The 25,865-nt window shown below is 28.8% G+C and overlaps 1 protein-coding gene across 1 annotated transcript in view; it reads right to left on the minus strand.

Moving 5' to 3' along the window:
• Nucleotides 1–24,636, minus strand: part of LOC100203396 (probable aconitate hydratase, mitochondrial) — a 50,657-nt gene extending 26,021 nt beyond the window's left edge. Inside the window, exons 1-4 of the mRNA XM_065803632.1 lie at nucleotides 24,357–24,636; nucleotides 8,854–8,910; nucleotides 8,610–8,689; nucleotides 1,909–1,975 (exon numbers count right to left, since the gene is read on the minus strand). Of these exons, the coding sequence (XP_065659704.1) occupies nucleotides 1,909–1,975; nucleotides 8,610–8,689; nucleotides 8,854–8,910; nucleotides 24,357–24,386 (234 nt within the window). The 5' untranslated portion in view covers nucleotides 24,387–24,636. The remainder of the gene's footprint in view (nucleotides 1–1,908; nucleotides 1,976–8,609; nucleotides 8,690–8,853; nucleotides 8,911–24,356) is intronic.
• Nucleotides 24,637–25,865: the final 1,229 nt, after the last annotated feature.

The raw sequence follows: 25,865 nt of genomic DNA on the forward strand, positions 1-25,865 counted from the left end.
CAGCAAATATATCCATTTATCCATATCACGAGATGATTTTAAGTTGCCAAGAAACGAGAGCGACGTCATGAAATTAATTCACGATGATTATGATGATAAGAAACAAAAAATGATCGGCAATATCAAAGAATTGCTGCAGAAGAATGCAAAGTTTAGCTTCTCGGTTGATGAGTGGACAAGCATACGAGGACGGCGATACTTCAGAGTGAATCTTCACAACAATGTTAATAAGCTGACTTTTAAGACAGGACTTGTTCGCATATTAGGCTCATGCTCAGCTATGGATATGATAGAAATTATGAAAAAGCATTTTTTAAGTTTTGGTTTATCAATGAAAACCGATATTGTTGCTGCTACTTTGGATGGTGCCTCTGTAAACAAAAAATTTATTCGTCATGCTGAGATAGAGGGGCAATTTTGTCTAAATCACGGAATTCATCTTGCCGTTTGTGATACACTCTATACGAAAAATAATCTAGTCGGTGATTTGGAATACATTGATAGCGATGATGTATCAGAAACAGATGAATTTGACGAGAATGGTGACCTTCAATTCCTCGAGGAAAATTTTTATGATGTCGAAACTGATTACAAGGACCTTCTTAAGAAATCACGAGAACATGTTAAATTTATAAAAAAATCATCTGTCAAAAACCATGCATTTCAAATTCACGTCAAAAATGAGTTAGAGCATGAGAAAGAACTTCATCTCGACGTTAAAACTAGATGGAACTCAATTCCAACAATGCTTGAGTCACTTATACAAACAGAAAATTCTATTCGAGCAACATTATTTGACTTTAACTCACCTTATCTAATCGATTCCTTGGATTTTGGTGCGCTTAAACATTTGCTCAGAGCTTTAGATTCTGTAAAACTTGCAGTGGAGAATTTAAGTTGAGAAGATGCAACATTAGAGACTGCTGATACAATCATCGAATTTATGTTAAAAAAGCTTTCAATGATGAACAACGAAATAAGTAAAACATTGTACGAGAACTTAAAACGCCGAATTGATGAGCGTTGGACAAGCGATATAATGAATCTCTTGCGAAGCTTGAACGATCCTTCCACGATACCGTCAAAAAACACTTTGATTTTTGCTGGAAAACTTGCATCTCGCCTCTTTGGAATCAATAACGAGGAAAATGATGATGAAATGACAGTCACAGAGTCTAACGATGCCGAGCAAGAAAGTTTATCGCTTCAAGATGAATTTAACATGCTTCTTCAAAAAGAAAAGTCATCAAAAATATTGGGGCAAGATAAATTCAAATGGTTAAAAAGTGAATTTGTCCTTTTCAAAAATACAGGCAAACGAACAGAGCATCTACAAATGCTTTACAATGCATTACTTTCAATTAAACCAACATCGACTGACGTTGAGCGTGTTTTTTCAGTATGCGCAAATTACTGTACAAAAATTTGATCACAATTATCGGACAAATCACTAAATGCACTTGTGTTCCTTAAATATTTTTTATAACAAATCATGTAAGAAAAGTCATACAATATAGTATTTAAATAAAAAGTACATAAATTTACTATTTTCTTTGTATTTTTAAAAAAAACAGTAAAACAGCTGTTAACAGCTGTTTTTTGAAAAATTAGGAACAGCAAACAGCTGTTTTTCGAAAACCACTGTTTTTCAGAAACCCTAACTGTCACCAATATTACAACTGTCAGGTCTGATTAGAGTAAAAAATTTATTAGGATTTATTTAGTAAAAGATTAAAACTAATGTAACTGCTTTTTTGAAAGCATATTGCTCTTTTTTTAAATTATATTGCTAATTCCTAATTGATAAAAATCTTTAGCAAAGTCAAAAACAATGAATTATGAAAGGACTATGAGAAATATAGCTTGAATTTTTTATAAAATAGTTTTTAATAAATCTTAAATACTTACTTGATTTTTAGGGTCATCCAAGTGACTGTAAAGAACTTTTTCAGCTGTAGTAAGTGGTCGCTTTAATCTATAAGATAAATAATATACTTATTGCTTAATTTCAATATCAATCATATATTCTGAAAAATAATGGATATTTACAAATAGTAACTTTACTTATCTTAAGTAAACACCAAAAACACAGATCTTTATATATATATATATTATAACTAATAATAACTATAAAATAGTAATAATAATAATAAATATTTATAGTAACAAACATAAAAACTACAATAATAATAAAACAACAAAAACAATAATAATAATAATAATAATAACAATAATATCAAATAAAAATATAAAGTCACTAATTTTTATAAACACAATACCTAACTATACAAAGTTGGCAACATTAAACTAAACATAAAACACATACCAATGCAAACAAAACATATAAAAACATATGAACTATTCACTATAATGCTCAATGAACAATACACAAGAATACAAAAACAAAAAACAAAACAAAAACAAAACAAAAACAAATAGCCAAATTAGAATAAAAATAAATATATACAGAAAATATTAAAATAAATCTTGTTAACTGAATACAATTATAAAAATATGAAAATTATCTATTAAAAAAATTGCAAACAAAACTATTTATAACAGCAAAGATTTTGCATGAAAAATATTTTTTAAAACTTTTCAAATTTTCAAAAAGTTTAAATATAAAAATAATTAAAAAAACATTTTTACTAAGTTTAAAAGTTTTGATCAAGTTTTTTTTTTTATTAACTTTTTTTCAATTTAAAAACGTGAACCTTGACAAACAAGCTCAAAGCATGTAGTAGCAAGTCAAGTGCAGTACTATCAGGGAGGGGCATGGGGATCAAACTCTTTTTTACAAATTATAATTTACTAAGTTAAAAAAATTTTAACAAACAAAAATTAAAAAAGATTGCATTTGAAAAATGCTTTTCATTCACATTATTAAATTCAATTGCATAAATCAATGTTTGCAGAAAATATTTTTGGAACAAAAGTTTTATTTTATTTTTTTACAAACTTGTACGTTAAAAATTCCAGACATATAATTGAAATGCAAATAAAAATAGAAAAAGTTTTAAACAGATAAAAATGTGTTCGGTGTTACACGATACTTTCATGAAAATATAAAAATGTGTTCGGTGTTACACGATACTTTCATGAAAATATAAAAATGTAAAGATATTTTTATACTTGATAATTTTTAACACTTGCTAACACATAACAAGGTTTTTACAAACAACACATGACATAATGTTTTTACAAACAACACATAACATAAGGTTTTTGCAAACAACACGTAACAAGGTTTTTACAAACAACACATAACAAGGTTTTTACAAACAACACATAACATAAGGTTTTTAAAACACATAACATAGGTTTTTACAAACAACACATAACATAGGTTTTCACAAACAACACATTAATTGTTTCTTTACATTTTATTTTGTAGCAAATTTGACATGATTATGTGGGTAATTTTTGCTTATTTGATGGAATTGCAGACAATAAGAGTGATTTGAATGTCTAAAAATGGATTAACACAGCCAGGAAGATAGTCTTCTTTGTATAAAATAATTAATTTTTTTTTTACATCATTTATCATTAGGATTAGAAGTTTTTTACACTTATTATTTTAACATTTAGGTGTTGTATCGAGACCTACTTAATAGAGGACACTTTTTTTTTACCTTTAGGTGTTACTAAATAGAGAACACTTTTATAAGTACTTCAAGCTGCTATCTCTAGTAATTTTTACTCCACAGTAAATTTAATATTAGTTATAATTTCTCATTCAAGATTCAAGATGTCATTTTGAATTAATATTAAACAAGTTTTTCTAAAACAACTCTTGCTATAAAGCTACTAAGAAAAAGCGTGTTGGTACAAGGTTGTTACATACAGAAAGTGAATTAATAGTTAGTTTTAAAATTTTTAGCAAATACATGCGTATTAAGAATAATTTGTTTTCTACCTCATGCATGTTAAATATAGACACTCATTTGTGGATTTATTTGCTTAATTGTTTAAAGAGTGTTTTGGTTCAACTCTATGTTTTTTGACTATAAAACATTTTAAATGTTTGACTTCACCAATCAAAATGGGTTTTTTAATAAGTAATCAACATTTATATGATAACCAAGTATATATAAGCTTACTTTAGGGTAATATTTTTTTGGTTATTTTTATTATTGTGTGGTTGGAAAAAAAGTTCAGAGTCAATGTTATTCTGTTGTTTTGATGGCATACATATGTAAAGGGACAATTTTATTGTCAAATGAAATCCATTTAGATCAAGTTTTATTCATTTTAGGATCATTTAAAGGCCAGACAGGAACTGTTGCTGAAATTAGCCCACAAACCCTGAAATATGTTAACTTGAGTTTGCATCACTTTTATTTTAATTTCTATGGTGTATGATGTACTTGGTATGTACTTGGACTATACAAAGTTTCTCTTTGAAAAAAAAAGCAAATCTTCAGCAAAATATTTGACATTTTTGATCGCTTTTAAAGTGATGAGGAAATAAAAAGAACCTGAAACTTTTAATGGAGACAAATTGCATCTACCTCTGGTAGAATTGATTTCTTGCAGCTTCATCATACTTTTTGACTAATCAGTAGGTGCTGATCATAACTAATAATGTAATGTTTTTACTGCGATTTCTTTTATACTTGCCAGACATTTATTTATTTCAGGTTATATTCTCAGATGAGTCAACAATTGCTGTGTTGGATGATAGGGTCCAGTCAGAGGAAGAGTTGGAGTTCAGAAGAAGAGCAGATGAGTTTAAGATTAAGAAAACATTGAAGTTTTCTTAAGGTTAAACTCCTACAAAGATCATGGTATAGGGAGAGATATCAATCTATGGAATGAGCCATCGACATCGACGAAGGAATGATGAACCACAGAAAGTTTATAGATTACCAGATATGAACCCAATTGAGAATTTAGGAACATTTTGAAGGGCGAAATACATTAAGTTCTTATCAATACGAAAATGCAGCTCATAGAGAGGTTAATCGATGTCTGGTTAAACAGCAAGAGAATCACTAAATTATGATGTGATTTAATTAAGGACATGCCTAAAAGAGTGAAAGCATTGAAAGGTGCTAAAGGTGATGAAACCAAGCATTAAAAACTTTGATATACCTAGAGTATATAACCTGTGACTTAATTTTTAGGTTATGATTGTTTTTGAAGTGAAAAACTTGAAGAATATTTAAAAACTGAAAAATTCATAACAATTTTTCCAGTACTGTAAATATATACTGCAACCTGTTTTATGGGTCCTGACATCTAGTTAGAATACTGAAAGAAACACTTAAAATTAGAAATAGCCCAGTTAAACCGATCACCAAGTGCTGAGACAAGTTGTATTGAATATTACCATATTTAAGAAAAAGTTGTGTTCATATTCTTTATAATAAACGTTTACTAAATTTTCTTGATTATAACTAAATAATAAATGCACATCAATAAAAACTTAAATTAAATGTTTTTAATTTAAGTTTTTATTGATGTGCATTTATTATTTAGTTATAATCAAAAAAATTTAGTGGTTACTTGTCTTGTCGCTTAAGGATTTCTTTAAGAAATCTTATTATTTTCATTAAATTTTATTTTTTAGGTTTATTTATTTAATAGTTTGTTTATCTAAGATAAAAACCTGTCATTCAACATCTTACAATTGTTATTTTAAGATATATATTGTTATTTAAAAACGCACCCCTTCTTTATCTATTAGGCTCGCACCCTTTCTTCATCTATTAGGCTGGCGCAGATGTATTTACAATACATTGTTTCCAGTTTAGGATGTCGAATGCTGGATCTTCTTGACTCAACGCATGGGTTTTGCTTGTGTCTCTGTTTTTATGACTAGGCAACTCATTCTATTATCTCCTAATGAGGATACAGCTCCAAAACTCAGTTTTATGGTTTTGAGGCCGGCTGGTAGTTAGGTTTCCCGAACTCTGTGGTAGCTCACAGAGAGGCTGATTCCATCAACAGCTGAAAAATATCAAAGTATTAACAGTGCCATGTTGCGCATAGATGGTGTCCCTGTTTGTACTTTTGGTGTGCATTACGGAGGCCACATTTGGAGCCCTTTGTCACAGCTTAAGGTTTATTAGTAGTAATGAGGCAATTGCTTGGGCTATTAAACAGTGTTCTGAGTACTATCTATGCTTTGAGTCAAGTTCTTCTATCTAATTTTAAAATGAATAAAGTACCAAAAACTATAAAACACAAAAAACCATCATCACCAAGTTCTCTAAACCTATCATTCAATAATATTTGTGGTCTTCGAAGTTACTTTCCTTCTGTTGAGTTTTATCTCTTGCAAAGTTCACTAGACCTACTTGCTCTTTGTGAGACTAATTTGAGTTCAGCTGTCTCATCTTGTGATCTTAGTGTTGATGGTTATCTTCCTTTAATTCGTAAAGACTTCAATAGTCACATGGTTGGCCTGGGCATTTACATTCGTAAGAATTCAACCGTTTGTCGTGAAATTAGGTTTGAATCCACAGATTATTCTTTCATGTGCTTTCGTTTAGCACCACTTCACTCTATCGCCTTTCTCTTTGTTCTATATCGCTCTCCTTCACCTCAAGACCGCACTCTTTTTGATGTTATTTCTGATCATATTGACCAAGCACCCTCTCTTTTTCCATTAGCTAATATAGTTGTTGTTGGTGACTTTAATGCTCACCACTCTGAATGGCTTGGCTCTAGTGTCAGTAATTCTGCAGGCGTTAAAGCCCACAACTTTTGCCTTTCTCAATCTAGAAAACCTAACTCAAATAGTCAACTTTCCAACTCGCATTCCAGACAACCCGAATCATTTACCTTCCCTACTCGACTTACGTCTTGCGTTCTACCTGGTATTGCCAACAAACAGGTTGATCCATTGCTTGACATTCATATCACTCCAGCTTCTGTATCTAAAGTGATTTCCTGCCTAGACTCTTCTACAGCTTGTGGCCAGGACAACATACCTGTTATTGTCTTGCAGAAGTGTTCTCCGGAGCTGTCGTCTAAACTCTCAAAACTATTCAATAAGCGCTTATCAGAGTCTTACTTTCCAGCCTGCTGGAAAGCGGCATCTGCTATCCCTATCTTCAAAAATTCTGGAGACCGATCTGATTCGTCTAACTACCGTCCCATAAGTCTTCTTCCTATCATAAGCAAAGTTTTTGAATCTTTAATTAACAAACACTTAATTTCTCATCTTGAATCTAATAATTTACTTTCTGACCATCAATATGGATTTCGATCTTCTCGCTCTACAGCTGATTTGCTAACAGTAATAACTGATAGGTTTTATCATGCATTAGATAAAGGTGGATAGGTTAACGCCATCGTTCTTGACATTTCAAAAGCTTTTGATAAAGTTTGGCATGCTGGTCTTCTCCATAAGCTTTCTTCTTATCTGTATCTGTGTATCTGGCAACATCTTTAAGATTATTGAATCCTTCCTTGCAAATCGAAGTATAAAAGTTGTCCTCGATGGACAGTACTCTTCTTCTTATTTTGTAACTTCAGGGGTTCCTCAAGGTTCTATCCTTGGCCCTATACTCTTTTTAATTTACATCAACGATCTTCCAGATCTTCTCACATCTAAGGTGGCATTGTTTGCGGATGATACTACCATTTATTCTTGTCATGATAAGAAGCCAACACTTTCTGATTGGAGGGGCCATTTGAGCTTGAAAAGTGCCTCACTTCTGCTACAGCATGGGGCTTACAGTGGCTGGTGAACTTTAATTCAGATAAAACTCAATTTTTTTCAGCCAATCGTTATCGCATTAATTCAGATCTTCCTATATTTATTAATGGTGATGTACTTAATGAGTCATCTACTCTTCATCTTCTAGGATTAACTTTTACTTCCAATCTTTTTTGGAAACCATATATCAAATCAGTTGCAAAATTAGCATCTGCTAAGGTTGCATTTCTTTATCGAGCTCGTCACTTTCTTACTTTGGATTTTATTCTCTATCTCTATAAATCTCAAATCCGGCCTTGTATGGAATACTGTTGCTATATATGGGGAGGATCTTCTAATGATGCCCTTTATTTTTTAGACAAGGTGCAATAACGCATTGTAAATATAGTTGGACCTGCTCTTGCAGCCAACCTCCAACTATTATCACATCGTCGTAATGTTGCTTCTCTTTCTCGTTTCTACAAATACTATAATGGGCACTGGTCTAAAGAGCTAGCGTCTTTTGTGCCATCTACTAAAATTCATTTTAGTGTTACTCATCATTCAATCAAGTGTCATCCTTTTTCTGTGACTGTTTCTAAGTGCTCCAAAAACACTTATTCGTCTAGTTTTTTTCCTTGAACATCAGCTCTTTGGAATTCGCTTCCTTCATCTTGCTTCCTGATTCATATAATTTGCAATCCTTTAAGTCGTCCTTCAATCGTTATCTTGCTCTACAATCTTCATCTTTTTTCTTTCAGTAACTTCCAACTTTAATTAGTGGCAGCTTGCAGCCTTGTTTGAAGCGAAAATGTTTAAAAAAAAAAAAAAATTTAAAATACTGAAAGATAGGTTAGTTATTATCTTAAAATAACAACTTTACAATTATTATTTTAAGACTAATAACTAACCTATCTTTCAATATTTTAAAGTTGTTACTTTAAGATAAAAGATAACTAACCTGTCTTTTACTATTTTAAGATTGTTATTAAGCTTTTCATAAGGCAGGTATACATTTGGATCAAACTTACTGATTGCAACCTTAAACAAAAAGTTTACAGTTTAAGTTATATATAAAAATTAGAATTAACAAACAAGTTAAATTAGAGTAAATTAGATTTGTATCTTATAAAAGAAATAAAAACTTATAAAAACAAACTCTTTTACACTGCAATTTTAAAATGTATAAAGTTAAAACTCAAAACCTTTTGAGAAGCATCTCTTGCCACTACTTTTATATAGCGAATTTGGTTGAGAAATGTCTGGAAAAAATTAATTTTTTAAAAATAATATTTTAAAACTATTTTTTAAAAAGTGATTGAAAAAAATTCTGAATCAATACAATTAAAAATTATAAGTTTTCAATTTATATGTACTAAACACTACTAACTATCCATCAAAAATTAATCAGTTAATTAACTTTTTTTTTTAATAATTGAAAGTTTTTTTGTGGAAAAACTGATGAAAAACAATAAAAAGAAGAAGAGAAAACTAATCAAAATTTAAAATCACATAACAATGTTATGATAAGAACATTAAGACAAACCATTATTAGCATTATTAACAATTTTTTGATCTGGAAATTGTTCAAGATTAATTTGTTATAAACATGTCTGAAGATAAAACAATCATTTGAGAGATAACTGAAAGTGGTGAAATACCTCTAACACTTCAAAAAATAAATTTGAACTTTAAAAATGTTTAATCATAAAGTAAAGAGTTTGCAAATAAAAGAATTTAAAAAATTTAATTGTATCTAAAAAACCATTCATTTATTCAGAGGAACATTAATATTGAAGAAGATGAAGAAGCCTTTTTTATGCAATATACACACAAAAACTAAAATAAAAAAATAAAACTCCATACATACAAAGTATTACAACTTTTGACAAAGATCTAAAAGTTTATTAATTAAAAAACTATAAAAATTCAGATTTTACTGATGACAAAACTTTACATTAAGCAATTTACTCTTAACTAGAAACAACCCATATTAATTGACCAGAATCAAGCACTAAATAATATTAAGCATTAAAACAAAACAGAATATGAGAAAAATGTTCTTATTTGGCGTGCTATTTTTCCAAAAATCATGATAACAAGTGATCTCAGACCAGGTGGAATGGTTATCAACCAAGAAGTATACGTCAAAAAGTGTATAATCAAGCAATTAGCTATTAATTTATTTAGGATCACAGCAATGGTAAGTGAATATGTTGCACTGATACACACACACACACACACACACACACAAACACATGAATCAGGATGTTAAAGAAATAAAATTTTATCACGTTTTTAGGATACTAGAAATATTTATTGTTAATATTCTACAAAATATTAGTAATTTTTATTGAAATTGTCCAATTACTCAAATAAAAAAAAAAAAAGCGTTGTTAAACTTTTAGAATTTTAAACCCATTGGGAATTCCGCAATATATGTGGTGCCATTAGGCTGGCTAACATATATATATATATATATATATATATATATATATATATATATATATATATATATATATATATATATATATATATATATATATATATATATATATATATATATACCAATTAGGAATGCCGCGTTTAAACGCAGAATTCCCAATAGTTTAAAAAATCACCATAGAAAAAAACAACCTATATCAACATGTAAAATAATGTAATTAATATGCATGAAGAAGTGATAGTATGCAAGACAAATTAAAACGATCAACAACAATGTTTTTTTTTAATGTGAAAAAAAAGCAAGATCAAAAGTTAAAAAAAAACTTTTTTTAAATTAACGTCAGTTGTTTTCTAGTTTAGATTTTTTAATGTTTAATACATTACTTTCTTTTTTTTTTTTTTAAATTCATTCATATTGTTTAAAAACTCTTTATTTCCATTTTTACTGCTGTTTATCCTAAGTAAGGAAATTTACAAAAACCTTTATACACTAATAATACTTTAAAATATATAACAATAAAAACAAATAACATAATAACAAATAATACTACTACTAAAAATATACTAATAGTAAATATAATCATAATAATACTAACAATAATAATAATAAACAATAGCGTTGTCATACTTTCCCTGTAAAAGTCAAGTTATATATTTCTTTAATACTAGCTGACAGGACCCATAAAAATATGGGTTTTTGTTATTCTATTCCATACCAATCTTTTCTATACTTTTTCTTTATTTATATATACTAGCTTTCCAGGCCTGTAAAATACGGGTTCTTACCAAACTTACTATCTCTATACTTATCTAATCCACACCCAGTCTTTCACAGGAAGACGTGCGATTGTCTGTCATTATATGACCAGGCAAATCACATTTTGCTTTGACGATTTGACTGCGGCTATTTCAAAAAACATTTTAAAAACGCGCTGAATGAAAAATATTCTGAATTATACCTTGAGTGAAATAAATTATATCCAAACTTCTAAACAAACATTTTTATTAGTGAAATACTTTTAAATAAAGTAACAATTTATTGATAATTATTTTTTTTTTAAAGTATAATTGACAGTTGTACATTTTTTAAATTTATATTTTATAAATTGTTTAAGTATGAATTTTTTATAATAAGCGTTATTAAAAAATAAAAAATAATTTTGTTTTTATAAACGATGACACTCTATGACAACATAAGTCTTTCTTAACTTTTAATACATTTAAAAAGATAAACAAAATTTCATTGAAAAAAAAAGACAAATTTTTGAATTAAATGAGTTTGATCTTTTTTGCTTTTATATTATCAAATGCTTTTATATTATCAAAACACCTTTTTAATAAAGTAACAACTTCAATGAAGTAACACTTCTAATGAATTTTTATATTAGGTATTAACAAACTGTTTTTTTTATTTATTTACATAATTATGCATTTTTTATAATAAATGTTAATCTTTTGAAACGTATTAAAAAACAAAACAAAAAAACAAAAACAAAAAAAACTATAAATGTTAAAACAAAGTATGAAATGATTTTTTAATGCATAAATTAAATAAACTAAGCATTTTAGTAATTTTTTTGTGTTTTTGCTTTAGTTAAGTTTGTTTTTTTAACATTCTCTTTAGTTAAGATTTTATTTTAGATTAATTTAGATTAGTTTTTGTAATGCATTATTAAATTTTGAAAACATGTCAAAAGCCATGGTCAAATTGTCAAAACAAAGTATTTTTTGCATGATCATATAATTGCGTGCGATCGCATGTCTTCCTGTGAAAAACTGACACCAATCATTTCTATATCTATTTCTTATTTACTTCAATATTTTTTAGTAAAATACTTCATTCTGCAAAATTGCAAAAAATTAACATGCGCACCTTTTCCGGATACATAGGATTTATAAGAGATTTATAATTAGGTTTGTTTTTCCCCTAAATACATATCATTTATAGTGGTTTAGTGTGCTGTCATCAGTGTCGTTTTGGGAGATTTAAGAACTCCCTTTAGCACAACGAATTTTGAAATTTTTTCAATCTTGTTTATATATTTATAGCAAAAAAATAATATAGCAAAAAAAGATTTTTAATTGTTAAAATAAAATTTTTAAGTTTTCCTTTCTTATAGATATATTTTACATGGTTGTTTCATATACTGCCTGCAAACTCAACATAAATATGCTAAAGATGTTTACACTTACAGACGTTTGTACATAATGCTATACAAATGGCAGAACTAAGAAGATCTTGCACCTTTACAAATATAGACGCGACCTTAGCTATAAACCGCTAATCTAAAGCTAAGTTAAAAAAATTTTGCACAGTGACATCAGTTTATGGCAAAAAAAACTTTTCCAAGTCAAGTTTTGACATAATCAAAAAATGTAAGATAAATGCTCTTGCATTTATCTTACATTTTTTGATTATGGTGCATACAATTGCACAAAAATTTATAAAACTGGTACAGATATATCATTTCACGGATAAGAATTTATATTTATTGCAATAGTAATAAATAAATAGTTTTAAAGAAATAACATAGTATAATTACTATGTTTAGTCTTTATTAGAATATATTCCATAAAGATAAAGTCGATATATTTTTAATAAAAGGAATTTTATTAAAATGCTTGAACAAAAAAGACTTGTAATTATTAGAAAAATTTTCTTATTTTACACACAATCCTGAATAAAACGTTATATAAGTAAATTTTTTACATTTGCATATAACATATGTTTATATATTTAAGCGCAACTTTACTACCATGCAATAAAGCTGCCCTTTAAACCCGCTTGAAAAGTGTTAATAATGGCAATCAATATAAGAGTTTATAAACTGGTTTGTTTTTCAATTACATGCGCAAATTCGATAGATCAGTGGTTTAATGTGCTGTCATCAGTGTCATTTTGCAAGGGTTCAAAATGTCTTTTTCTTGCTAAAGGCTTTATTTATTTATTTATTTTTTTGCCTCCACAGCAGCACCTTCTGGAGTAGCAGGACTGTCTAATTAAATTTTTTCCATTATTAAGTTTCAGACCATAATTTTTTTCAGGCCATCTGCAGCTTACTAGGACTAATTACCTGAGAACATTAATAATATAAGTATCTAAATTATGACACATGCGCAACAAATTTATCCCAGTATTACGATGTTTTCAGAATTTTTAACTTGAATGTATCAATCCCGCGCGGTTGCACACCTTGTTTGTCCACATTTAAAGTAATTTTTTTAGACACACTAACCACAGCAGTTCGCATCTTTTAAAATTTTAAGTGTTTCAATAATTCACGGCAAAAAGCTAAACATATCTACTGAGAAAAAAAACTATTCTAAATAAAGGAATCAAAATTGTAACGAAATATCAAATTTTAATCAAATAAACTAGAAACATTTAATAATTTTAAAACATATAATTATTTATTATATAATTTATAAAATTTTTATACAACTTTTGTTTTCTTTTTTTTTTAGGGTGGTTGTTATTTTTAGCTACCAAATTTGATACAAGTTGGGGAAAAAAACATTATATTTTATAACAATTTAACAATTAAATGCTTTGATATGCAATTAATTCACGATTTTTATCAGCCTCTATAACTAAGAAACTAATTTGCTACGTATGCTAAAACTGAGAAGTTTTGTTAATTTTTTTTATTACATTTATTCATTTTCATGTCTTTCCACTTTTAAAAATATTTTTGATATACTTGACATTTTTTCTCAATACTTATATAACAGGAAAATAAGAAAATAAATTTATTTGTTTGCTTTTTATTTGTAAAAAATATTATTTGAATAACAAATTTTGTAATGACAGAATAAATTAAATAAAAGATATGCATGGTTTCTTTTATAAATGTATTTGATGCCTGTCTGAAATTGTTTCCTTTATAATGCCCAATTTCCAACGTTAATACGAAATACTAGAGATAATGAACATAACAATTGCTTTGTTTAAAAAAATGTATTTAAAAACTTGAAAAAAAGTTTAAATTGGATTCTGAAATTTCATTAAAAAAGTTCAGTAAATTACAAAGCACTAGCCCACAAGAGCATCGTCAATAACAATACTTTATCAGGAAATAAACTGTCGGGTTTAAATGCATTATTTGCAGAATCCAACCAAAGTGCAGACTATTTTAATGGGGGTAGTGAAAACAACCAAATATAGGTATTAATGACTTTATTTTTTTACATGAAAAACTTGTTAAAAATTAAAAAAAAATTTATTACAAAGAAATAGCAATTAGTTTTCTCCCTTTCCTGTGTATTGATAAAAACAGTAAAGTTTAGCAAAAACATTTGAAAAGAATTTCAAAATTCTCCATATTACTAGCGCAAATAATGAAGTGTTTCCTTAATATACTGACTCATAAAAGTTGCAAATAAATTGTATATTAAAAAAATGATTTTATTTTCATTATATTCTTATCTGCTTTTTTCCTCAATTTATCAATTTTGGTAGTGAAAAATAAGAAACGCTTTAAAAAAAAAACAGTTAAATATTTAGTTATATATTTTTTTGACAAAGTTTTCCTTTTTTAATATTCTATTTTTTTTTTGTTTATTTTATTTAGATTTTCTATTTTGTATAGTATTCATTTCCTTTCTTTGAGTATTACTGTTTTATTCTATGTAGTTTCTTATAGCTTTTTTTGTCGCAAATTTTTAAAACACTTGGTATATAAAAACATGGTCAAGTTGTCTAAAAAATTTACTTTAAACGTGGACAAACGAGGCGTGCAGCCGCACACGTTTTCCGGGAAGGCTTGTGTATGTATGTATGCATATACATTTATGTATATACATATGTTAATGTTGCAGAATAGAGGCGTAAAATCATTTTATTTTTTTGCTTACAAAAAATCTGAGATTGAGTTGAATTAAAGTAAAAAGTAACTTTTTAAAACTTTAACATTCCATTAAAAAATTCCATTAAACTATATGATTTAGTATTGTTTTTTTTTTATTTCTCTTAACAAAATATGAACTATTTCTTTAAAGTTTTTAAAGTTTATTTTTTAAATTTTTTAAAAGCAAATGTAAAAGCTCGTTAATTGTAAATTGCAATGACAGTAAATGACAAATGTAAATTGCAATGTACATCATAAGATCTATGTAGATCTTATCTTCATAAGTTTTTTTAGCATAAACATTTTGAAAATTTCCTTTGTTTTCACCATATATCTATTGTCTTGGCTGTCAATACTCTGTTTAAACTGTAAAATAATCATAAAAAAATATATCATATTTAATTATATAAAGTTTATTTAACAGTATATTAATAAATGGTAAAGTAAGTATTGACAATAAAAACATATATTAAAAAAATTCATATATTAAAATGAAAAAAAAAAAATTAATTAACTTTCATTCATTTAGCTGACATTTTTAGTTCTCCACAAACGAAGAGCAAAAAGCTAAAAGATAAATTTATTTTACATCGCTATTCTGCAACATCATACATTATATTGTGCAATATTATATTACAATATATTCATCAATGAAAACCCCCGAAAAAATCCTTTGAAGGGATCAAAGTACATCCATGGGATATCAGAACAAGTGATTTTAAAATCAATGATTTCCCTCCGTGAGAGAAATTTGCATTTTAAGTTTTTTCTTATACCGACTAAATTTGAGAGATGGGTTTTTGACAAAATTTTAACTTTGGCAACTATACAAAGATTTTTTCTTTCAAAATGTTTATTTTCTGAATAAATAACAAAGGAACAAGAACAGACCAAGACATAAAAACGATTTTTACTTCAAGAATGACTTCTTAGAATGCTTTACTCTAATAGCAAAAAAGTCATTGTTTTAAATATTTCTAAAAATGTTTACTGTTATAATCTACAACACAGTTAGCCAAATGAGATCCATATTTTGGGTGAGTCCTGTCTCTCTTGTACCGCTGCCATCGAGGCTTGAAGTTTGAATGCAGAGCTTTGGTGGCCTGCTCACTGTAAAGTCCAAGAGCTTGATTGCTGATAGAGATGAACTGAGACACATGGAAGAACACAGTATGGGCCTTTGGAGTGATTGAGATTGGAAGTGCCAGATAGGCATCTTTGAATTTGTCAATGTGCTTTTGAAAATTGTCATCCAGTTCTGTTCCAAAGCAAGCTGTGACTACCTTTTCAAATTGTTGAAATGCATCAACAAATGAAAGTGCTGCATCTACAGCTGCTTTTTAAATTTTTTGTTTTAGAACATCAACATTTTTCAAAAGCTTGTGACAGTGTTGTCCATGAAAATGACCACTGTGAAAGGGTTGAAGAGGTATGTTTAAGTCCATAGGCCAATCCTTCCCATCTGGTTAAATGTTGGTCAGATTCTTGTACAGATAGTTGACAACTCCCAACAACAAATGTAACTCCATAGGTGGAATTGCTTTCAAAATTAGTGTCTCATCTGTTGCATTGAGCAGAGGTGTGTTAATGACATTTGCAAAATGCTTCGCACTCTTCAAGTCATTTCCTTTCTTAACAAATGCTTGATGAGCCTTTCTGATACTTCCAAAAGTTCTTAAGGAACCACAAGTGCTAAGGTTTGAGGAGTCAGCATCACACCAACAGCAAGGATGTCTGCTGGCATGGGATTGAAGACCACAGACAATGTTAGCTACTTTCATGTCACATGACAAGATAAAGGAAATAGAATTAGCACCTGTCAGCTTCAAAAGGTTTTTGATATTCTTATATGTCTCAGGCATTCCTTCTGATATAGCTATTACTAGCTGTTTCTTTACTCCAGAATCCTTTAATGAAGAGCTGCAAAGCCAAGGAGACTTCAAAACATGAGTGTTTGGTGCTGCAGCTATCTGAAGAACACCAAAACTCATCTTTAGAAAGTCACCCCCACCATCTAATCCAACCTTTACAATGTGTTCTTCAGGGACAGCTCGTGCTGATAAAACAAATTGCAATAGGTGACCAACATTTTTACAATACACAATATCTCTTAGAGTCTTAGGTTAAACATTTTATTTTAAAAACAGTAAAATGATCCTTGAGCATCTGTTCGTGTTGTGCAAACTTCTTAGCAAAATTTGGCTCAACAAGTCTTTGAGGGGCAATAGAGTTGAGGGTTGAGACAAGTTGTGTCATCTTATTATTGGACAGTCCTGTATTAAGTTGCACAGTTGCAAGGCTTTCAACTGGAAGAGGATCTCTGAACAGTAGAGTTGGAGTAGCTTTGCCTGAAATTTTAAGAGACTTAGTGCATAATCTAAAGCTAGTGCATTTAATTAAATCCATTAATGCAAGGAGAAATCATCAAATAGGTAAACCTTGCTCAAAATAATAAGTACTGTCTTATCTAGGGTTTTTCATTACTGTTTAACAGTAACAGTAAAACAGCTGTTTTTTGGTCAAAAATGAAAAACAGTAAACAGCTGTTTTTTCAGAACTGTTTTTAACAACTTTTTCATGTTTTAAAAATATTACGTATTGGTGATAAGTTAGTGTTTTTCCTTGTGTTTTTCAAAGAGAAGAAAGTAAAATCTTGGGTGTTTTTAAAAGTAACACATTTAACAGTACGTATTAAATCATTTTAATTTGATTTAAGAATACAATAACAATGCTTATATATTTCAGCAATGTTGTCAGTATGGGATTTTGCTACAAAACGAAAAAATCCAAAAACAAAATCTCTCGAAGGACAATGCTCGCGATGCAACAAAATCATTGTCTGTTCTGGAAATTCTACAACTACATTGAAAGCACATCTTAAGACACATGGAATTGATTTTGAAAGGTCAGCAGCTGGCACATCCAACGAAGAACCAACAGCAGAGAAAAGAACAAAATCAATTTTTGAATTTTTCAATCGAAAATCCCTCAAAGAAATAGTTACAGATATGGCAACTGATGGTATTTCAATTAGAGCAATAACTAGAAATAATTATATTCGTCAATCTATATCACGAGATGGTTACAAACTTCCAGCTAATGAACGTGGTGTCATGAAATTAATTATTGAAGATTTTAACGAGAAGAAAGCAAAGTTGTTGAAATAATTAAGGAGAAACTTGCTAATGGAGCAAAATTCAGTATGTGCGTAGACGAATATACAACAATAAGAGGAAGACGATTCTTTGGAATTAATATACACAGCAGCGATGATAAAGTCACTATTAAAACTGGTCTTGTTCGCATTGTTGGATCTTGTTCTGCTGAAGACATGGTTGTCGCTATGAAACAACATTCAACTGAATTTGGAATTGACATGAACAAAGATATTGTTGGCTCAACTCAGGATGGAGCAGCAGTGAATAAAAAATTCATTAGACTTGTGGATATAATTGGCCAGTTTTGCCTAAACCATGCTCTACATTTGGGTGTCTGCGATACTTTATATAAGAAAGAGAATGAAATTGAGGAACACTATTTTGATAGCGATGAATCTGATGAAAGTGATTGCTTTGATGATTGCCTTGATTTGCTAAATGATGACGACATTGAACAATCTGAAATTAGTTATCACGATTTGCTTAAAAATTCTCGAAAGCTTGTCAAATTCATAAAAAATTCAACAGTTCGCAACAACATTTTTTTGAGTAAAGTGAAAGCTTTAACAGGACGTGAAATTGAACTACATCTTGATGTAAAAACTCGCTGGAATTCAATTCCAACCATGTTGGACTCGATTATTAAGACTGAAATGGCAATTCGAGAGACTTTATTTGAGTTCAATGCAACACACATTTTGGATTCAATTGATTTTATTGCTCTTTTTAATCTTTATGATGCTATGGAACCGATAAAACTTGCAGTTCAACGTTTAAGTCAGGAAGATGCAACATTAGCAAGTGCTGAAATAATTTTGGAGTTTATGTTTAAAAAATTGTCAATGATCGACAGCAAAATCAGTGAAGAATTGTACAATAACTTGAAAATCCGTACTGATGAAAGATTGAACAAGGATGTTATGAATCTTTTAAAGAGTTTAAAAGATCCTTCAAACACTCCAACAAAAGCAACATTGATATTTGCAGGTCGTCTTGCTTCTCGATTGTTTGGATTTGATGAAGAAACTGAAATAGATGAGTCGATACAATCCGAATCTGAAAATGTTAGTCTATCACTAAACGACGAATTAAACTTGCTTCTTCGTAAAGAACATACAACAACAACAACTGGATCAGATTTCAAATGGTTAAAATCGGAATTCACTCTTTATAAGAACACTGGACAACGTACAGAAAACCTTCAAAAATTATTCAATGCACTTTTAAGTATTAAACCAACATCAACTGACGTTGAGCGTGTTTTTTCAGTTTGCACAAATTTTTGCACAAAAATTAGATCGCATTTGTCCGACGAGTCACTTAAAGCTCTTGTCTTTTTAAAATTTTATTATAAAAAATGAAGAAAAAATTGTAGTTTGTATTCGAATAGCTGAATAAATAGTTAAAGTTTTTCATCCTTTAATAAAATTAAAAAATTGTGTTTTTTAATAGCTTTATTTATTTAGTCTTCTTCAAGTAAAGCTTCTAAATTTATTTTTGTAAATGACATTGACAAATATAAGGACATTTACATTTTTTGCTCCTTAACTTGTGTCATTATTTTAATTTCTTATAAAATTTTAAAAAACAGCTGTTAACAGCTGTTTTCTTTGAAATTGAAAAACAGTAACGGCTGTTTTTTCAAAACCACTGTTTTTGAAAAACCCTACTTCTAAATTTATTTTTGTAAACGACATTGACAAATATAAGGACATTGATGTTTTTTGCTCCTTAACTTGTGTCATTATTTTAATTTCTTATAAAATTTTAAAAAACAGCTGTTAACAGCTGTTTTTTTTGAAATTGAAAAACAGTAACAGCTGTTTTTTCAAAACCAGTTTTTGAAAAACCCTAGTCTTATCTAAGAGTTTATTCTTTCTGAAATTAGAATTTAAGTTTGCAACAAACAAGAAACTCTCTGCCTTGTAATTGTTCATTTGTTAAATTGGCAAAACAAAATGCAAAGCACCATCTCCATTGGCAGTTGATACAAATCATGAAAAGTCAACTAAAACTGAAAAAAGATGTGCAAAATGTCTAACATTATTTGGGCCAGGATTAACCCATAAATGCACTGCTGGAGCCAGAAGTTCAAATCTGATTGCCCTAACAAAAGCAAACACAAAAACTGCTGAAATTGTGGCATCTTCAGTGTTAGGAACTCAAGATGCATCTCCAAATGGAACAGTTCGACTCAGTCAATCAGGTGAAGGTCCATTAAAACTTGGTAAGTTTATTGGTAAGTTAATATTGGCACATATAAGAAATGGTGCTTTGCATTTTGTTTTGCCAATTTAACAAATAAACAATTACAAGGCAGAGAGTTTCTTGTTTGTTGCTTCACAATGATTGAGTTAAAATCATTGAGCTTGGAAATGGCTTTGTTGATGTTCCTTTGTCTATTTTTTGCAAGTGAAAACAACAGTTTGTACACATGCCATATGGAAGGCGATCATCTGCAAAGTTTAAGAGTATAGAGCTATGTTTTGTCAATCTGTTGATCAGGAAAGGTGTTAAGGAGCAATCACTCTTTGACATGCAGAGAATGCAAACAGAGTTACGACATTCGGAATGAGTTTTTGCAGAATTCAGCATTTTCAATAAATTTAAAAGTTTTTAATGAAATTTTTATGTCTCCCAATGTGAAAACAAAGTAAAAATAATTATCAAATGTTTAGGATTAACTGGAAATCAAAACAAAAGTAGAGTAGAGTAGAGTAGGGATGTGGCAACTCTAATTTTGAGAAATGCATTAAATGAAAATTTTTAATTTTACATACTATTGTTTAGAAATTCCTGTAAAATAATAATGTTATTTTTGTTATCAAAATAAAAAACTACATTTTTAAAGAATAAAAAGTAATGAATTATAGCCAAAGTTGAAATTTTGTCAAAAACCTATTTCTCAAATTTAGCCGGTATAGGAAAAAACTTAAAATGCAAATTTCTCTCACGGACAAAAATCGTTGATTTTAAAATCACTTGTTCTGATATCCCATGGGTATGTATTTTGATCCCTCCAAAGGATTTTTTCGGGTGTTTTCATTGATGACTCACCCCCAAATTATGGAACAGTGATGCCACAAGATGAAAAAACTTATTCATTACAAATAAGAATAATAATTTATAATATGTTGTTGTGTAATATACCAACAGGTAACATTCCATATCTTATGAGCAAAACAGGGCATTATGTGGGTGTTATTTTTAATAATATTCCTCATCAAAGTACTGTTGAGCCGAGGGCTCGTGAACTTGGCAGTATTTCAGATTTTCAAGCAACAGAGTGAGCTATGCATAATAATAATCTTACTCTTGGGTTTGATGCTACAACACAAGAAAGTGTCCACATTAATAGCATTAACTTAACATCTAAAGATAAATGTCTTGTTATTGCTCTAGATCAGTTACCAGGAAGAACAGTATTTGATTATGAAAGTCATATATGCACTTCAATTGATTATATGGCATTTGTTTATTCAGATTTTTACCAAAGTAGCTTTGATGAATGTCATAACTCGATTATTGAAAATATATCTAACACAACGTCAGACAGAGTTGCAGACAACTATCTTACTATAAGCAAAGTTTGTGGGGCAACCTGAGGCAAGAATTTGAATGAGCTGAACTGCCATTTGAACACATTTGAACTTCTTGACACAATTGCAGTTTCATGTCACTCAGCATTACAGTCTCTTGAGAGTGAGAGTTGTTAATTATTTGGAAATGATTGCATGGCAGTTAAAATTGTTTTAAATTTGTTTAAAATTGTTTAAGAGGGACATTTTGAAATAAAACTGCCATAAAAGAAATGTGCATGCTTGAATTGTTTGCAAAACTCCTTACTGAGTATTGATTTTCTGATGAAAAAGTTTTATGGTTTAGCTGAGAATGCCACTTTTGATCATGTTTCTGTTATTCAGTTAGTGAAAAAAGTTTTGCTAATAATTACAAATTGTAAATCTAATCCAGCTGCTGAGTTTTGCAGAAGAACATATTTTTTTGGTAATATTCTTCCCCTTAACATTTTAAAACCAATATATGCTCCATTGCTAACCACTAACACTCGTATAAGCTTCATTGATAACCAGCTTAAAAAAATGATTTCTGTTTGTCTTGATGCTGTGCAAGTTGTCTTGAAGCAACAATATAAAAGGTATTTCTCACTTTCTATTACAGAGACACTAAAGAAGGTAAGAGACGCAAAAGGGAGGAACTTGGTAGATATCTTAATGATGCTGTAAATTTGTTTTTTTAAATGGTTTTTTACTAAATAAAATTTTTTATAATTTTTATTGAACTTATTTAATGATGAAAATTTTAAAAATTAAATTTACCAGCTTAATGTACGTCATCACTGCCATCTGGCACCCAGAGTGAAAACCAAAACCTTCTTGGTAAATTTTTTACGTTTTAATTTTTGTTTTTTACTTTAATTTGTCGAACACTCATTTAATTTTGGCTTGTCTAGGAGTGATTTCTTGGTTTGGCACTGAAGCCACCCTGGGCCTTAATCAAAAAGGACCTTCTACGTATGGGCCCAGAATGGAGGTAAAGACCTGCCTTATTTTAAATACAAACCTCCTGGTGGCAGAGGATTCAGAAAGTAGTATTGTAGTTATTAACAACTACAAATATACTTATTAATAAGTTTATATAGATTCACTAAGCCAAATCTATATACACTTATTGATAGGTGTATACATACACCTATCAATAAGTGTATATAGACTTGGCTATATATATTTATACATGTGTGTGTGTGTGTGTATATATATATATATATATATATATATATATATATATATATATATATATATATATATATATATATATTTATTAAGTTGATACTTGTATACAATCCTTTTGTATATTAATTTTTTTATATAGTTGAGTTAGATTTTTTTTAAAGAAAATTTGTGTTTTATATAAATACTATTTATTATTACAAAAAAATAATATTTAAGTTTTAACCCACCCTACCCAAGGTGTGAGAGGTGTAGAGCTTCTAAATAATACCCTTTTGCACCCTTTTCACATGTTTATCCTTAAAACCTTTCTTTCTTTTGATACTAAATTACATGCATTTAGACATGAAGATACTAAGTAATAATCTTGATATTGGATCAGAGGGTGCGCCCGAAGCCAAAAGGACTTCTGGCCTATCAACCTAAAGTACCCAAATCATATTTGATGGTACCCTGTTTGAATATATTAAAAATACAAATAAAAATTATAAATTTCAATAAATAATATTTTCTTTTAAAAATTCTACATTTTTCAATATAATAAAGAGTTTTGTAGACCCCCCTCTAGCACCTTACACTCTTTGTATATACATATTGCCCTTTGTAAGACTTTTGATACCAAGTTGTATATATTTCGATAAGAATTGACCTAGTTATGACGTTTTAAATTAAAAAAACCTCAAATTTGATCAAAGTTTTTTCAAGAAATCCATATATCAAAAATTTGGTACTCAAAATGCTATAACTTTTTGTAGAATTGTTCAATTTTGATAATTTTTTCACCTCTAAAATACTGAATCAAAAACCTTTATAATGATATATAACAATCTAGTGTTTAATTAATAAAAAAATATCATGTCACATACCTAATATATATATATATATTAGGTACGTGACATAATATTTTTTAATTATATGTCAATAAATATATCACGTACCTAGTATATATATATATATATATATATATATATATATATATATATATATATATATATATATATATATATATATATATATATACATATATATATATATAAAGTGTAATGTAATATATAAGTGTTATGTTAGGGTAATAATTTTTTTTTTCCCTTACCAAAGTAAGGAAAAAAAAATTGTAAATTGTTGAGCTGTCTTTGTCTCTAATGTGCTTAAAAATAATTTATGAAATTATTTTAAAAAATTGATTTTAAACTTCAGAGTTGATTTAGATGTCTCCTGGTTAATAGATTTTGCTGATTGTATGTTTTGTGCTATTTTAGCAATGGTACGACAAAAACTCAAAAAGTCAAAGTTGCCGAGGTCTTAAACGTAATAAATAATTGTCATTACTGACCTTTGAGACCAAGTGTAAGGTATTTTGGGGTAAAATAACACAACAATTTTTAGTATTTAGAATAAAAATTAGTATTTAGAAAAACTTACTGCTGCGACTCTTGACACTGCTTATGTAAGTAACTAACTGCTTAAAATTAGATTTCCAAATTATTGAAAACAAAATTTTAATAAGTACCTGTGGTTTTGAATTTAACAACCGAAGCATTTTTTAAAGCTAAAACGCCAAGAATTCTTTTTATTCTAAATTTAATTAAGCAAAAGCCCAATTGTGCTGGGTGCTGGCTAAAAAGCACCAACTTATGAGAATGTCTGACGTAAAATTTGCCTTCAGTTGAACATATTTCGCAATAGGGTTTTGTACAGAATAAGGCAATAAAAAACGGCACCGAATATACTCAAACAACTTTTCACTGTTTTTTATATACCGTATTTACAGAGTATTGGTATAGCTGCTTAAAATGATTTCCTGTAAAAAATAAGTATTCCCCCAATCATTTAAGGCTAGTAAATAAGTACTTCTCTCAGTAAATAAGTAACGCTATATAAACTCTAAATAAAGTGTTTATTACTAAATTTTAATTTATTATTATACTTATCATATAAGTTATCGTATTAGAGGTACTAATTAATACCTTGGAACAAATTTTAACATGCAACTTTTTTAGCTACAATAGGCTTTACATTTTTTAATTTTGTTTATCTTTAACTAAATGAATAACTGAAGTATATTTACTGAAGATATTAAAAAACCTGGCTAACAAAATCTAAAGAATAAAAAAATGAGAAACAGTTTTCATCATCGAACTAAGGGTAACAATTTACAACATTGATTTTCAACACTTTTGCTTATAAAAATGACGCCACATGTTGATTTTATAACAATAGAAAAAAGAGCTTAAAATAATCTATCCTCAAGTAATTAAAGATGATAAAAGAAAACAGTCTAACTTCCAAAAAGCTACGAAGGTTTAAAAGTAAAAGCAATGGTCTTACACAGTTGAAGGGTTATAAACGATGCCGGATTAAGCTAGGGGATAGGGGCTGGTTCAAACAAAAACATACTTTTAAAAGAAACTCTGAGAATAAAATCTTTGATTAATGACACAGAAAGGGTCTCCTGCTTTAAAATAGCCCCGAGCGCTGAAATATTTTAATCCGCCATTGGTTACAACGCATTAAAAATTTTCTAAAAGGTTCATTAGCACAATATTAAATTTGATGATAAAGAATTCAACAATGTAATCAAAGTTAAAAACATGCAAGAATAACAAGTAAAACTTCCACAATTTTCATAAAATCAACATTTGGCATTATTTTTATGTGACATTATTTTGTATTTTTAACCCGCCAGGAGTCGATTAGTTTAATTTTAACATTTAGTTACTTCTATAGAATATTGTAAGAAATTAAATTAAAAAGAAGATAAATATATAAAAAATTGAAAGAATGGACAGTACGACCAGTTGAAAACAATCAAATATTAAACATTAATAATTATACGGTACCATAAGCGTACTCTGGCGCTATTTTAAGAAGAGTTGGATGTAGATGATGATTCTCGGCAGCTATTGATGTTGAAATGTCACAGTATCAAGCAGAAAGGAAATTAAATACTATTGTTGCAGGTGTGGCGAACCAATTTTTATCGAATTGATTACAATGGTGGTCTTAAAGAGCTACTCGC

This window comes from Hydra vulgaris, chromosome 08, assembly GCF_038396675.1.
Source record: "Hydra vulgaris chromosome 08, alternate assembly HydraT2T_AEP".
NCBI classification, from domain to species: domain Eukaryota; kingdom Metazoa; phylum Cnidaria; class Hydrozoa; order Anthoathecata; family Hydridae; genus Hydra; species Hydra vulgaris.